At 52.2% G+C, this 14,914-nt stretch overlaps 1 protein-coding gene across 1 annotated transcript in view; it reads left to right on the top strand.

Moving 5' to 3' along the window:
• Positions 1-11,529, top strand: part of Mapkapk2 (MAPK activated protein kinase 2) — a 43,676-nt gene extending 32,147 nt beyond the window's left edge. Inside the window, exons 2-10 of the mRNA XM_042681842.1 lie at positions 6,243-6,382; positions 6,652-6,716; positions 6,930-7,009; positions 7,504-7,630; positions 8,184-8,259; positions 8,624-8,748; positions 9,089-9,174; positions 9,296-9,376; positions 9,993-11,529. Of these exons, the coding sequence (XP_042537776.1) occupies positions 6,243-6,382; positions 6,652-6,716; positions 6,930-7,009; positions 7,504-7,630; positions 8,184-8,259; positions 8,624-8,748; positions 9,089-9,174; positions 9,296-9,376; positions 9,993-10,136 (924 nt within the window). The 3' untranslated portion in view covers positions 10,137-11,529. The remainder of the gene's footprint in view (positions 1-6,242; positions 6,383-6,651; positions 6,717-6,929; positions 7,010-7,503; positions 7,631-8,183; positions 8,260-8,623; positions 8,749-9,088; positions 9,175-9,295; positions 9,377-9,992) is intronic.
• Positions 11,530-14,914: the final 3,385 nt, after the last annotated feature.

Below are 14,914 nucleotides of genomic sequence, written 5' to 3'. Positions count from 1 at the left end.
TTAATAATGAGTTGTGGAGCCATCATCTTTCATTTGGCCATCTGTGCTGTGTACTGTGTGCTGTGTGTGTGTGTGTGTGTGTGTATGTCTGTGTGTGTGTGTGTGTGCAAGTACTGGACCTTTCACTCAGGGCCTCCCATTCTCCTAATGCTCTACCATTTGAGCCATAGTTTTACTTTTGGCTTTTTAAAAATAATTAGATGGAGATTAGAATCTCACAGCTTTGTCTGCCTGGGCTGGCTTTGAACCGGAACCTTCAGGTCTCAGCCTCCTGAGTAGCTAGCATTTCAGGCATGAGCCACTGTGCCCAGCTCACAAGGAAGCATCCTGTCACCCTTCCTGAGCTTTGCAGAGATTCTGGAAGATTCGGGAGGTGGGGGTGTAGGTCCCTTTATCCTCCCCGCAGTGTACAGAGAGGAAGATCAATGGAATTAAGACATGTCTGCTTGTCATCTGCGGTGTCGGAGCTGTGTGGATGGATAGGGAAAGGGGACATGTCTCTCCAGCACATAGGCAGCTGTTGGCAGTTGGGGGACTAAGATTCTCACCACCATGGCTGTTTTTTAGTGGCCCAGATCACAATGAGTAATTAAAACAAGACTTTGTTGGAAGTAGTTTCTTATATGCCTCCTATACTGCGGTGTAAGCCCTATGTGGAAGGGTTGTTCCAGCCCGTATCTGTCGTGGTCTCTGGGCCAGTGAGGGCAGTGCTGGGCACTCCAGGTTCTGATGAGGGAGGTGGTTCTGTGCTGATGAGATCCAGTGCTGTGTGCTTCTTTCCCAGGTCCCTCTCAGCCCTTGGATCTAGGGATGGGGGTTCTAGAGGGACTGCTGGAAACAGCAGACCTATCTTTCAGCCTCTCTTCTTTTAGTGTTGATTTGTCCCATGTGGGATTCTGTGTGTGTGGGCGGGGTATACATTTTTGAACCTGATAACACGGTGTTGCATTCTCCTGAAGGCTGTATCTGTATCGCAGGCTAGGTCAGAGCCCATAGAGCTAGAGGAGGAAGGAACAGGTTCTTGCTTGACACTTGCAGAAGTTAGATCCTGACCTGTAGATGTGGGGGGAAGGGAGTTGGGCTGCCTAGAGGAGGTGCTAGTCTTCCGTGGTAAGGCTGAGGTGTGTACAGCTTACAGTCAATTAAAGTTTACAGAGCTGAGCTTGAAAGGAACAGATGTGAATTGTAAACTACCTTGGCAATAAAGATGCACAGCAAAGGAAATTGGCATCATCTGACATTTTATTTTTCAGAGATAATTGCTATGAACAATTTACTGAGTATTATTGGTCTTTCTGTGTTTACATGTATAGACAAATACGTGTCTGTGTGCATAGGTTTAGCTGCATGTGGATACAAATGATACAGACACAGAGATGGTATTATACTGCACTCCAGGTTTTATAGTGTGCTTTTTTCATTTGCTATCAGATCCTTTCTAGAGACTTAAGCTAAATTCATTATAGAATAGGAGAGTTTGATTAGGACTCCAGTCCTCATTAAATATTCCTCCTAGTTTTGGTAGGTGTAGATGGGACAGGTAACTGGTAGACATCAAGCTCCTTTAGCCATCTCTGGGGCAAGTAAGTTGCCCTCAGCTGCACCCACTTCAAGGTGGAATTTCAGCCTCAGGGACTTTGCACCAAAGTCTGCCGGCTCTGATTCCCTCTGTTGCTGTCCAGGGCAGCCCTTGTGCTCTCTGTCTTCCATGGGGTTGGGGGGAAAGGGAGCTTTAGGGACAGCAAGAGAGCAGGGTTTAAATTCTAGCCCTGTCACAATTGGCTGGAAGGCCTTGAACTAATCTGCCAATACTGAATTATCTCTTCTGTAAAATAGAACATTCCCTCCCAGGGTGGGTGAGAAGCCCACTGGAAGTAGCCATTTCACTGGGAGTCCCCCCCCCCCCAAACCGGGCCTGCTGCCCACCTACGCACTGTGCTCCAGAGGTGGAGACTCGCCCACCGTGGCTGCTCTCCAAGGCTGCCTCCTCCATTCCTCTCACCCCGAGTTGTGCCCAAGGCCGCCATCCCCCACGGGGTACACAAGAAGCTTCTGTGGTCCAGGGAGAAAGGCAGATGGCCCTGGCCTGAAGACATGCTGGGATTGGCATGACACAAGGGCTTTCCCCTGGCCCCGACGAAGGCAGAGGCCTCACTTTACACCACACCACACACCCACAATGCACTGGGTGCCTGGACTGGACTCTTCTGTCATCCTTGTTACCAGATCAGAGCTGGTCCCAGAAGGGCTGGCCTGCCTTCTCCTGTTACACATGCACCCCCACCTCCAGCTGTCTTTAGGTGGTTTGGGGAAGGAGAGCCCAGGGCTGTCATGCCAAGGCCTGCCCTGGGTTGTGGGGGACCCCCCTCCCCCTCACGCACTGCCTAGTGCTTGAGCTAAGAATAACTCCTGTGTGAAATGGGGATGGTGGGATCCCAGCTGCACACCCCCGTGGGACTAACACGTGGAGAGCAGGAGCGGAAAAGGGACAGCAGACACACTTGCAGCACCCCATCCGCGCTCTGTTCCATAAGGTACATGCGCAGCACTAGAAAGGGTAAGCTAGGTTATTATGTCCTTTAACGGAGGAGGAGACAGGCACAGAGCGGTCAAAGTCTCCCTAGTTTATATAGCTAATGAGGAGTGACGTTCCCAGGCCTTTCTCGTATCTGCCTTGCTGTGGCAGCCCTGGGATCCCTTTTCTTTCCTTTTTCCTGGCTTTCAGCTTGGTTTAAAATGTCATCTTCCCGCTCACCCCACTCCCGCCCCTCACCTGTATCCTGTGACAGAAGGTCCTATGGAGGGGTGGAGGAGACCAGGTAGAACCTGAATCCAGGGCCCCAGGCTGCTTCCTGGAACAACATTTGGGTGGCTCCCGGGTCTCCCTTGCTGCCTTCCTCTCTTGCTCTTAGAGTGTCTTCCCCTAGTGGGGCCTGTGAGGCTGTTAGCCCTGCAGGCAGCCTTGGCTAGCCTAGCACTGCAGGCTAGCACACACAGCACTTAACGCTAACTCTTACGCAGTGCAAGAGGATTTTGGGCTGAGGCAAGTGACTGTTCCAGGCTTAGCATGAGTGTCACAAAGTCAATCCCCCCCCCCCACGCCCCCCCCCCCCCCCCCATTGACTAAAAGGCCTAAGGCTCTTCAGTGGGAAGGTCCCTCCTTCTAGTCCCTATCCCTTCCACTTGTGGTCCTTGGCCTTGCCCATAAGACTCTGCTGGCTTCTGTTGGCATCTGGGGCTCTAGCTCCCTCTGCTGGTGGTCCCTGGCAGAGTCCTTGGAACTGCTCCCCCCCCCCCCCCCCCCCCCTCTGGTGGCGATTCTCTGGTCCAGGGCTAGTCCAGCACTCTGCACTGTTACCTGCCAAAGGCAGGAAAAGCAACAGTTGCATTTGGGATGCCCAGTTGTGACATGGGCTTGGGTCTTGATGGTCCTCACTGAACATGATGCTGGTTGGTTAGAGCAGAGAACTGATGTGCAAGTGTTAGTGAATTGGATACAGATGGAACCCAGCCTACTCTCCAGCTTACCCCACTCCAGGGCAGTGCTCTGGGTTTTCAGTGATACAAGCCTTTCTGATCACAAGGCCCTTAGAAGGGTTTGCTTCATTAGATGCTTCCAAGGGCTCTGTGAGCAAACGTCGAGGCAGGTGGACAGGCTCAGGCAGTTAATGACCTCTGCAAGGCTATGTACACCCAAGCCCTCATCTCCCCTGCTTGTATTCTCCAGCCGTACCTTGCCTGTTGTAGTAAATTGGATTGTTCTCAAGCTTTCATTCTCAAGTGCCTGTAGGGGGCGACAGAGGTTCTTCTTGCTTGGCTGTTCTGGAAACTTAGGCCCCCTGAACCCTTTGAATATAACACCTTTGTAGCACATAACCCAGGATGGTGGTGGTATACCACCATGCCAGACACAGAAAACATTTTATTGCCCTTTTGGATAGACAAGGGAATTTCTTTGCCAGGAAAGGTGATCTGCCATACCTTTGCTGGAACTCTGCCTGATGCGTTTGGCCCTCTGTAGCCTGTCTTCTATGTCTGGTCTACAGTGTGAAACCTGCTGGCCCATCCCTCCATATGAGTCCTGGACATGGGTACCAGTGCTGGGGTCATATATGATCCCCAGATGGATCTCAAATCAAAGTTCTGGACCCCAGACCAAAGTTGCCAGAGTCTCAGAACTTCTGTCTTGACCCCATGGCCTGTTCAGAGGGTGACAAACACTAAAGGTTTTATCAGTCCTGGCTCTGGAAGATGCCAAGGGCCTGGCCTGGGAATTGCTTCAATACCTTGGCTCTCTTGCTGTCTGTCGTGAATTCCTCTACCATTTCTTCTTTTTCCTTTCTGTCCTGTGTAGCATGATGGAGAACTAGCAAAGCGATTTGGTTAGCAAGCATTTTCAGTATTTACCTCTTGTATCTCCACTTCCCCTTCCCACTGGCCTGAACTTTCAGATTGGAACTCTGTGTACTTTTGAAATTGAGCACAATGCATGGCCCATGGTAGTCTATGCTTGTTGAATTCAGTTTTATGTACCTGAAATTGGCCAGGGCCTCTCAGTACTTCTCTTAAGAGTGTGCTAAAGTATACTAAGCTTTTTAAAATTCAATTTTATTTTATTGCAAAGGTGATGTACAGAGGGGTTAGTTACATAAGTAAGGTAATGAGTACATTTCTTGTCGAACAGTGTTAACCTCCTCCCTTGTTTTCTCCTACTTTCCCTCCCTCCGACTCCCTTTCCCCAAGCTGTAAAGTTCATTTCCAACCTAGTGTCACGTGAGTATCGCTGTTGATTGGTTCTCCCTTTGTCCTTGGTCGCACCGTTTTGTTATTCCCCTTCCCTTCCCTTCCCCCAGTCAGATAAATGTATATACAAGACATGTACCGAAATTTAAAAAGTGCCATAAATTGAAACTAAATGGATGTGAACTCCAAGACAGGGAACAAAAGACTTTTTAAAAAATGTACTGTGTGAAGTTAATTCTTTTTTATTTCGTTTTTTTCCTCCTTTGGTTTATCCCTGCTGTAACTGTTTTTGATTTTGGTACCCTGTGTCTTGTATACTAAACTTTTTTTCTCCTGGTCCAGCCAAACTCATGAAGTAGAAAAGTGGCAGAACTATGTTCATATGCACTTTACCTTACATGGCCACACGGTGGCAGTGTGAGCCCACAGGGAATCTCACCTCCTGCAAACTGTTGGGCCCAGCACACTCCATGGGAGACAACAATTAGTGATTCTTTCTGGACACCTGTGGGGGGCTTCAACTTTCTTAAAAGCTGGGCAGTTTAAACAGCCAGAAATGTTTTTTGTCATACCAAGAGGTCATGAAGGATACTTGGCCACGTAACCAGGATCCAGGTCTCTGCTGTCTGTCCTGTTTGCCTCCCTCCGTGCACTGTCCTCATAAGCCTGCCTCCTTAATGATACCAATGTGACTGGCGTGGTCCCAAGTACTAGATACAGCAAAGATGACGTCGATTCCCACACTTTTTTTTTTTTGGTTGGATCCTCTCAGTCCCTACAAAGTTCTCCTGGGCCTGTTGAGTGTTAGGCATGCAGCCAGACCAGTCAGTCAGCAGCAAAGGATGGAACCGGTGAGGCTGGCGCGTAGTCAGGGCGTAGAGATGCCAGCATCGCTTTTCATTCCTGGATGCATGGTCCAGAAAACAAGAGGGGACTGGAACAAGGCTCAGCTAGTTCCATATCTTGCTCAAGATTGCAAAACTGGTAAGAACTGGAATTTAGGCCTCTAGAGGCCATCTGTTGGTTGGGTGAAGTAAACTACAGGGAGAAAGAACACTGGCTCTGGATCTGGTGTGTGGTGATCTTGGAGGCACCTTTTCCTGCTGTCTGGAATCTCCCTCTCTAGGCCCCTTTCCATGACTGTTGTGGTTCTTCTTTCTCTGCACACCCTGTCACCACTCTCCCTGACACCTGACCCTGACTGCCCCCTGCTTTTTTAGTACACTTATCAGTAGTAGGCTCCGTTGTCCAGAATGACCCCAGGGCTGGTCTCAGCCTGCCTCTCAAGGCCTCACTGGTCAGTTGAGGTTCCATGTTGCGCAGTCCTCCTGGCTTCCAGAAGGGGGAGCCAGAGAGGAAGCCGGTGAGGCAGAGAGAGATGTGGGAGTAAAGGTGTCAGTATGAATACTGGCATGTGGGCCTGGGCTTGGAGTGGACCCATGGGAAGGGAGAGGTCATCCTGTTCAGCCTGGGTCACTCAGGAGACACTGGCCTTGCAGATGCTCCAGGACTGTCCCAAGGCTCGCAGGGAGGTGGAGCTGCACTGGCGGGCCTCCCAGTGCCCACACATCGTGCGTATTGTGGACGTTTATGAGAATCTGTATGCGGGGAGGAAGTGCCTGCTGATCGTCATGGAGTGGTAAGCAGCCAGGTGGAGACCTGTACAGCCACGAGTCTTGAGGTCCTGATGGGACTCGGTCAGAAGGAGGGCTGTGGGCTTACATTAGACTCCTGCCCCGCCTGTCCCCTGTCTGCCTTGCTTGCTGGGACATCTCTCCCTCTGAGGACAGCCCATTTCTTTGACGCTTGGAATGTGAATGCTTGCCTTCTGCCGGGGGCCATGGTGCACGGGTGGGGGGAGGAGGGGCTCTGGGTTCCTAGCTCTCACCCACTGTGGCTTTCCTGCAGTCTGGATGGTGGGGAACTCTTCAGCCGAATCCAGGACCGGGGAGACCAAGCGTTCACAGAAAGAGGTGAGAAGGGGTCTGCGGTGGGGACAGGCAGCGGGAGTGTGCAGGGCCTGGTGGGGGCCAGGCCGTGCCTCCCGCAGCCTGTCCTCCAGCCGAGTGGACGTCCTCTTCGTTCTTTCTGGGCTGCAGGACGGCGGGGGGTGGTGAGCTGGCTGCTAGTGTATGGGGCTTTCAAGCCTACGGACACGTCTCTGTCATCCTTTCCCCTCTCCGTAGAAGCGTCAGAAATCATGAAGAGCATTGGCGAGGCCATCCAGTATTTGCACTCGATCAACATTGCTCATCGCGATGTCAAGGTACCAGCTGTTCAGGCCCTTGTTCGAGTGCTTTGTAGGCTGTGTGGGAGGGTTGCTGCCTAGGACCAGAAGGGACCGGGAAGACGCTATGGGGGCCGGAAGGGCCTGCAGAGGTGGAGCTTCACTTGCATCAGTGGGAATGCTGCTTGTGGGCCAGGTTCGTTTGGAGCAGACTGGTGAGGCCATTGCCACCCTTGCTGAGCCCACGGTACTCAGGGAGCACTCCACATACTGACTTCTGGCTGCCTGGGCAGATGGGGCGGCCCTGTGAGGGCCCTGCCCTGTGGTTCTCATCCGTATCTAGTTTCTGTCCCTGTAATGAACGTTCATGGTCGTTCCCCGTGTTCGCCTGTCATCTCCAGGGCCAGCCTCCGTTCACATGGAGTGCTGTGCAGGGGGCCGGGATTAGTGAGAGTCTTTTATCTTTTTGGGGTCTTGACAGCCTCTCCTAGGTCCGGCAAGGTTGGTAAGCATCTCTCTGTCTCTTTCTATAGCCTGAGAATCTCTTATACACCTCCAAAAGGCCCAATGCCATTCTGAAACTCACTGACTTTGGTTTTGCCAAGGAGACCACGAGCCACAACTCCTTGACCACTCCTTGTTACACGCCGTACTATGTGGGTGAGTCCAGAGGAGGCCCAGGCTGCTTGTCCGTCCCACAATGCATCTCACTAGCTCCTTTACTGGCCTCAGGGGCCACAGGTCCTTGCGCAGCCCAGTCCTCATGGCCCTTGCTGGCATTGGTTCTGATGAGATCCCATCAGAAGCAAGGCTGTGGAATTCAACTAGGACCGAGGAATTGTAGAAATCCTCTGCCTACGATTATGGGCAGGGTTTTATACGCCCATGCACTGTTTTGGGGATGTGCCATCATTTCTGTGAGGTCATCATTGGCATCTGGGACCCAGATGTGGCTCTGGAATCCCTGCTGACTGTTCTAGAACAAACTCCCAAAGCATGCTTATGAAGTTAAATGGACAGCATGGATTTGCAAGTCTTCATAGTTCAGGAAGCTGCAGGGCACCCCCTGGGCGGGGGGGAGTTTTCTGCTCCCCGCCCCCTGTGCAGTGTTCCTCCCTTCGTGATGGTCCAGGTATTGGGGGAATCTCATCTACAGAGACACTGGGTAGGTGTCAGTGTTCTGAGGGCCACAATGTTGGTCTTTGGTTTGCAGCTCCAGAAGTGCTGGGCCCAGAGAAGTATGACAAGTCATGTGACATGTGGTCCTTGGGTGTCATCATGTACATCCTGTGAGTGTGCGGGGCAGGGGGCTGGCTGGCTGGGCTGGCTGGGGGGCAGGGCAGGGAGTCAGGGCGGCCAGGCCCTCTCCAGGACAAGGGGAAGAGGCAAATGTCAGCAATCCCCTTTTGAGTGGGGGATTCCCCGGGAATCCCCCTCCTGCCCCCTTCTCTCAGCCTGTCGTGGGATCTGTCAGGTGGGGTAGGAACTAGCCCATGGGCACGTGGTGAAGATCCTTGGTATGGTGGATGCCGGGTCTGAACTGTCCTTCGACTGTTGTGCCTATATCAAGGAGCCCCTATTTCTCTGTGACCTTTACAAAGAGAAGAGACTTTTGACACCCTGGACCTGTCTGGTCCTCTCCTCCTGACACAGGCTGTGTGGGTACCCTCCCTTCTATTCCAACCATGGCCTTGCCATCTCTCCGGGCATGAAGACTCGCATCCGAATGGGCCAGTATGAATTTCCCAACCCAGAATGGTCAGAAGTATCAGAAGAAGGTATGAAATCGGCCTTTTGGGACAAGATAAAGAGCCCTTGGTGTGTGTGTGTGTGCGTGTGCGTGTATGTGCATATGCATGTGTGCGCATGCGTGCCTGACATATATGTTGATGTGCCTGTGGGTATCTCACTTGTGGGTCTACACCTGCCAGGTGTGTTTTGTCAGGAGCCGAGGTCAGGCCTGGGACATGGGGCTCGGTAGGAACTGCCATAATGGACCTCAGCTCCCTGGGGAACCGGCACCGCCATGTGATCCCCACTGCTTTAGGCCTGGTTTTCTCTAACAACTGTGGACAGGGAGTGGCCTCTGAGCCGTCCCCGTCCTTCCCCACCCCACAGTGAAGATGCTGATCCGCAACCTGCTAAAAACAGAGCCTACCCAGAGAATGACCATCACAGAGTTCATGAACCACCCCTGGATCATGGTAAGCCTGGCAGCCTGGGTGCTCTAGAACTGAGAACATTAGCCCTCAGGACAGCAGGGTCTTAGCCAGCACTCCCCCTCCCCCCCAGGCTTTTACTTGATCCCCTTTTCTCTCTCCTCAGCAATCTACAAAGGTCCCTCAGACGCCACTGCACACCAGCCGGGTCCTGAAGGAAGACAAGGAGCGGTGGGAAGATGTGAAGGTGAGGGGGGCTCGGGGTGGGGGGCTCAGCAGAGGCGGAGCCCCACAAGGGTGGGTGGCACCAGCTGGGGACAGCGTGGTCTGCCTCCCCCCCCTCCCCCCGGGGTGCCTCCGACAGGAGCAGTACCTGAGCTGCTTGTAGGCAGAGGTGATTTCCTCTCAGAACTGTGCTGGCGATGTCCTACCCCCCCCCCCCCCCCCCACCACTCTGGGTCTCCACTAGGATCTCTCCATCTAGGCCATCTCGCACATCCCATTTTACAGATGAGAAAACTGAAGTCCAGAGAAGGCCAGTAATCTATTTAGATCACACAGTTGGTGACTGGCCTGAGACTGGACCCAGAACTGCTGACCCCTGGGCTAGGGCTTTTGTAGGGGATCTGGGGAGAACGGTAGGGTAGCCTGACTCCTGGGCTTGGGGCAAGCAATTGTTAGCAGCATGGACTCGCTGACCGGCCTGTCCTCTTCTCTCCTGTTCTGGTGTTGCGCCCTCCTCCTGCCCTACCTGTGTCTTGTCTCTTCTGTTCTCTGTCTCTCTCTTTCTGTCTCTCTGGTGCATCTTTGGGCTTTTTTTCTATTGCCCCTTTCTGGCACAATCCCTCACTGCCCTGACCCAGGAGGAGATGACCAGTGCCTTGGCCACGATGCGTGTTGACTATGAGCAGATCAAGATCAAAAAGATCGAAGACGCGTCCAACCCTTTGCTTCTGAAGAGGAGGAAGAAAGCGCGGGCTCTGGAGGCAGCAGCGCTGGCTCACTGAGCCGCCAGCCTCCCGCACTGCCGGAGGACAAGCAATAACTCTCTACAGGAATAGACACGGATCGCCCACCTCTGCTTTCTCTGCTCCTCAGCTGCATGGAGCCCGGAACCGTGGCGGCGGCTGAATTTCGCCTTTGGCTCGGGCCACCTGGAGGGGGAAGGCTGGGAGGCTGTGGAAGAGGGGCAAGGTGCTCTCAAACCTGGGCTCGTTTTGCAATTTTATCAGTCATCTGACTTAGAATTTTTATGGAATCTCTTTTATTGTTTTTTCTCCCCACTCTTCCTCCCTCTGCGCCCCCCCCCTCCCCCCAAGTGGGTACTGCCAAGCTTTGGAGATTGTCCAAGGGTATTGTGGGAAGACATTACAGGGAGTGCCCCACGTTGTCCCATCTGCCTCCCCCTGTGTTCCTGGTATAGTCCGGAGCCCTCCTTGGATCAGGTGTGGGGAGTGCCAGCCGCCTCCGCTGCTGGGGTCCTCACCTGTGTGCCGAGCAGATAGGAGTGAGTGCGAGCGTGTGTGCATGTGTGCGTGTTCAGATCTGCACTGGGGCTGTGCACGTGAGGGTGCCCTGCCCCCCGCCCCCGCCTTTCCGAGCTGCCGAAGTGCCTGGGAAGCCTGACGAGGAGCCAGGTGGCCGTGGCCTGTGTGCTCACTGGGGAAGGGGCAGCAGGTGGCTGGGCACCAGCACAGCCATCAAGAATACTGGATCCCCCCCTTTCCCTCTCAGGACCCCCTCTCCCTGGAAGCATCAGTCCTAGATTCCTGAGGGGTCACCTCTATGAATGGCCCTCTTCTTCCCCTTCCTGCCATTATTAACTTGTTCCTGTTGATTTTGTTTTTTTGTTTTTGTTTTTTTGGTTCAGTTTCTAGCCATTGCTCAGTGGGCTGCCTCTCAGCTCACGTGGGCGAGCCTGGGCAGGTCATACCGCGAAGCCTTCAGGTCTCATGCATCTCTCCTGCCTCTGGGCATCAGCCAGCCTCCCCTTGTTGACAACAGCAGGACCGGTACTGTGGCCCTCCTTTAAACTTCCACTGTGTGGCCTAGTGGGTAGGGGAAGTCTTCGCACCAAAGATGTCCCGACTCTGCCCCCTATCCACTAGCCACCTTCCCTCACCCCTCACAACCACTCAGCCTGTGAAGGGGGGAGGAGCTCCCAGTATTGAAGAGGAGCAGGTAGGGCGAGTCCTTCATGCCATGGTCCTCCATTCCCTTCCCTTTGGAGGAGGGGTGGCTCCCTCAGGGGTTGGTGGTGGAGGGGTACCCGGGTTCCTCTAGCCTGGGGGCAGGGCAGCCCCTCCCTCATCTGTGATGGTGTGTCCAGCACTCAGACTGTTGTAAACTGTTGTTTTGTATGAGCGAAATTGTCTTTACTAAACAGATTTAATAGTTGAACGTTTCTTTCTCTTCATTCCTGGGGCTCAGGCTCTTCACCCCTCACCTCTGCTTTGCCTACCCATAAAGTTTTGCATAGTGAATGCAGAATTTGGGAGGGGAAAAGATGACCTCCCCAGATGGTACTCAAAGCAGCATCACCCCACTGTGGGCCAAGGGGAAGATGTAGTATGGGGATTGTGAGTGCTGCTCTTCTTCAGAGCTGGGAAGGGTGGTGGGCCGTGAGGCCGGAGGAGCCCTTTCCCTTTTGACAATATGGCCTCATGAACCAAGCTGCCTCTCAGTCCAAGAATCTTGTACCTGCACGGCCACTATCTGGTAGCTGTTCACTTGGCCTGGGGAGGGGGGCAGGGCTGAGGAAGGGAGCGTCCAGGCAGTAGTACCTGAGAATTCCAGCAGGGGGCAGTAGGGATCAGCCAAGTAACTAAGGTGCCCTGAGCTGGAAGAGATCTCAGGCTTCCAGTGAGTCAGTTTCCTCCTAAGACGGTAGGATGAACTGGCTTGCCTTGGTCTAGTCTAGAGTAGAATCTGATTTGCTGTTTACATGGCTGCTCCTCCCAGTCATGTGAATGTTACATCCCTGGATCATTTCACCTGGGCCATCCTCAGCTGGCAGGGAGAGAGGCAAAGCGGAGATGGTTAGTATCTCTGCTGTACGGGTTTATTGACTGATGGGGAGAAGTACTGGGCTGGAAGAGAGACTTGCCTGTCCCCTTAGCTACCAAAGCCAGCTGGGGTCCCCACTGAGCCTGTGACTCCCAGAGACTTTCCCATCACACTGAAGAGCGCCGCCCAGAGTAAGGAGGAGCTCCTGCTTCCAAAGAAATCGATAAGATAAGGGGAGGGAGAAAGGCGGTGGGGGAGGGCAGGGGCAGCAGCCAAGAAGGGAGAAGGAGGCTGTCCAAGCTCAGCCATCTGAGTTCAGAGGCAGTATCAGGTTCCTGTTGTTGCTGTGATATAATTAGCAAATTTGGGCCTTAGACTCTCACTTGGCTTTTTCACTCAAGGCTCCACCATGCCACTGGAATTACCGCTCCACTTTAGCTTTTTGGTGGTCAATTGGAGATAAGACTCCCACAGACTTAACTGTCGAGGCTGCTTCACACCGTGCTCTCCCCCACCTGAGTAGCTAGGATTATAGGCATGAGCCACTTGCACTAGGCTCAGACCTCCTTCAAAATATGCACAGGAGGTACCAGAGATGGCAGGAACTAGTTTCTGCACCACTGAGGAGTTTCTTTCTGTGAAGATGTGCAAAGAATGCAAGCTGCTGCAAAGAATGCAGCGAGACAATAGATTCCTAAAATGCTAGGTCCCTGAAGGAGTTGTCTTTTTTTTTTGTCACCAGTAGAACCCTGCCCACCAGAAGGTTGCCCTGCCCCACAAGTCTGTGGTCTAAGCTGGCTCAGGCGGAGGGCCCGGCTAAGTTCTATCCACACCTTGTGATGGTGAGGCAGTTGAGTTGGTAAACAATAACAGTAAATTTGGGGTTTTCCTTTGCCTGGGTTGGAGACAGGAAATGTTGAGGGCTGTGAATGATGCGTAGGTATGTAAGCTGGGTAGATTGGGTTGGTAGACCTTGCTTGACTTGTAAAGAAGATCAGTTACTCAGGGAGGAAGGGGGTGGTGAGGCTGGGCAAAATGTTGGTTTCGGGCTGGGAAGGTGGCTCAATGGTAGAGCGCTTGCCTTGCATGCATGAGGCCCTGGGTTCGATTCCTCAGCACCACATAAGCAAAAAGAAAAAAAGCTGGAAGTGGCGCTGTGGCTCAAGTGGTAGAGCGCTAGCCTTGAGCTGAAGAGCTGAGGGACAGCACCTAGACTCAGAGTTCAGGCCCCACAACCAGACCCCCCAAAAAAAAACAAACATAAAAACAAAAAACAAAATGTTGGTTCCACTGAGCGAATGTAAACAACTTCTCTGGGCATTCCCAGGTGGGAAACAAAATCTGTTACTTGAAGTATGTTCTTAAAGGTCCCAGCCACCTCAGCTGGCTGAGTGTGAAAATAGCTTGTTTATTATTTACTCATTTGTATTTTTTCTCTTTGTGTGTGTGTGTGTGTGTGTGTGTGTGTGTGTGCCACTATTGGAGTTGAACTGAGGGCCTCACTCTCACATTTAGCTTTTTCACTCAAGGCTACCACTTGAGACGCTGTTCCACTTGTGGCTTTTTGTGGGTTCTTTGGCGGTAAGAGTTTCTTGGATTTATCTGCTGGGGCTGGCTTTGAATTGATCCTCAGCTGTCAGCCTCTGGATTAGCTCTGGTCACAAGTGAGACCCACCAGCTCCTGGAAGGAGGAGTTCCTTTAGAAGGAGCCTCAGGCTTCAGTTCCAGTGGCCTTTCCTCCATTGCAACCACCTTCCCTTTAGGTGTACCCAGGACCCTTGGGAGACGTCACCCAACATTAGGGTTGGGTTGGGGGAGACCAGGGTTTCTCCTGGAGGAGCTGTTGGGGTGATGCAAAATGCCTGTGTGCCAGCCAGGCACCCGTGGCCCACACCTGTAATCCTAGCTACTCAGGAGGATCTGAGGATCGCGGTTCAAAGCCAGCCCAGGCAGGAAAGTCCATGAGACTCTTATCTCCAGTAAACCACTAGAAAACCGAAGTGGCGCTGTGGCTCAACTGGTAGAGCGCTCGCCTTGAGCTGAAGAGTGTAGGGACAGTGCCCAAGCCCAGAGTTCAAGCCCACGACTGACCAAAAAAAAAAAAAATAATAATGCCTGTGTGAATAGCGAGTGCCTTGTTACCCCTTAGAAGGACTGTGTCGTCCATGTCTAGGTGTCACTGCAGCCTCTAAGGGCTCTTCCTGGTTCTTTAGCTTGGCTTTCAGTCTCCATGAGAATCTGTTTCCCCTTTCAATGAGACGCCCTTGGTGTTTTCTGACCATTTTCTTTCTCCAGCCCTTTCAACCTTCATTCACAATGTTTGCTCTCCAAAACCAAATTTTGGGAACATGATCTGTCAGGGACTTCCCCATTTATTTTTCAGTTCATAATTTGTTATTTTTTTTAAAGCTTTTTGAGTGTGTTACCTTAAACTGAGATCATCATTATTTATTTATTTTTTAGTAAATGAACCATTATGGAAAAGGTTTTTTTTTGTTGTTGTTTTTTTAAACACGAACTTGGGGCCTTCGTGCAAGAGCAGGAGGAGTGGTCCCTTGAGCCTTCTTTATCATCTTCCCTCAGAGGTCCTCAAGCCACAGTTAGTGTAAAACCCTGGTGAACTAAAGTGGATTAATTGCTGAACATTCCATCCTTTTGATTAGAATAACATTTTTATTGTTATTATAAAGGTGACACATGGAGAGGTTACAGCTATGTAAGTCAGGTGAAGAGTACGTAGTTCTTACTGAACAAGGGTGCCCTTTCCCTCTCTCTGGTC

Source organism: Dipodomys spectabilis, unplaced genomic scaffold, assembly GCF_019054845.1.
Source record: "Dipodomys spectabilis isolate Male_0828 unplaced genomic scaffold, ASM1905484v1 ptg000069l, whole genome shotgun sequence".
Classification (NCBI taxonomy): domain Eukaryota; kingdom Metazoa; phylum Chordata; class Mammalia; order Rodentia; family Heteromyidae; genus Dipodomys; species Dipodomys spectabilis.
Note: the sequence above shows the minus strand (reverse complement) of the source record. Positions and strands in the feature narration are given on the sequence as shown.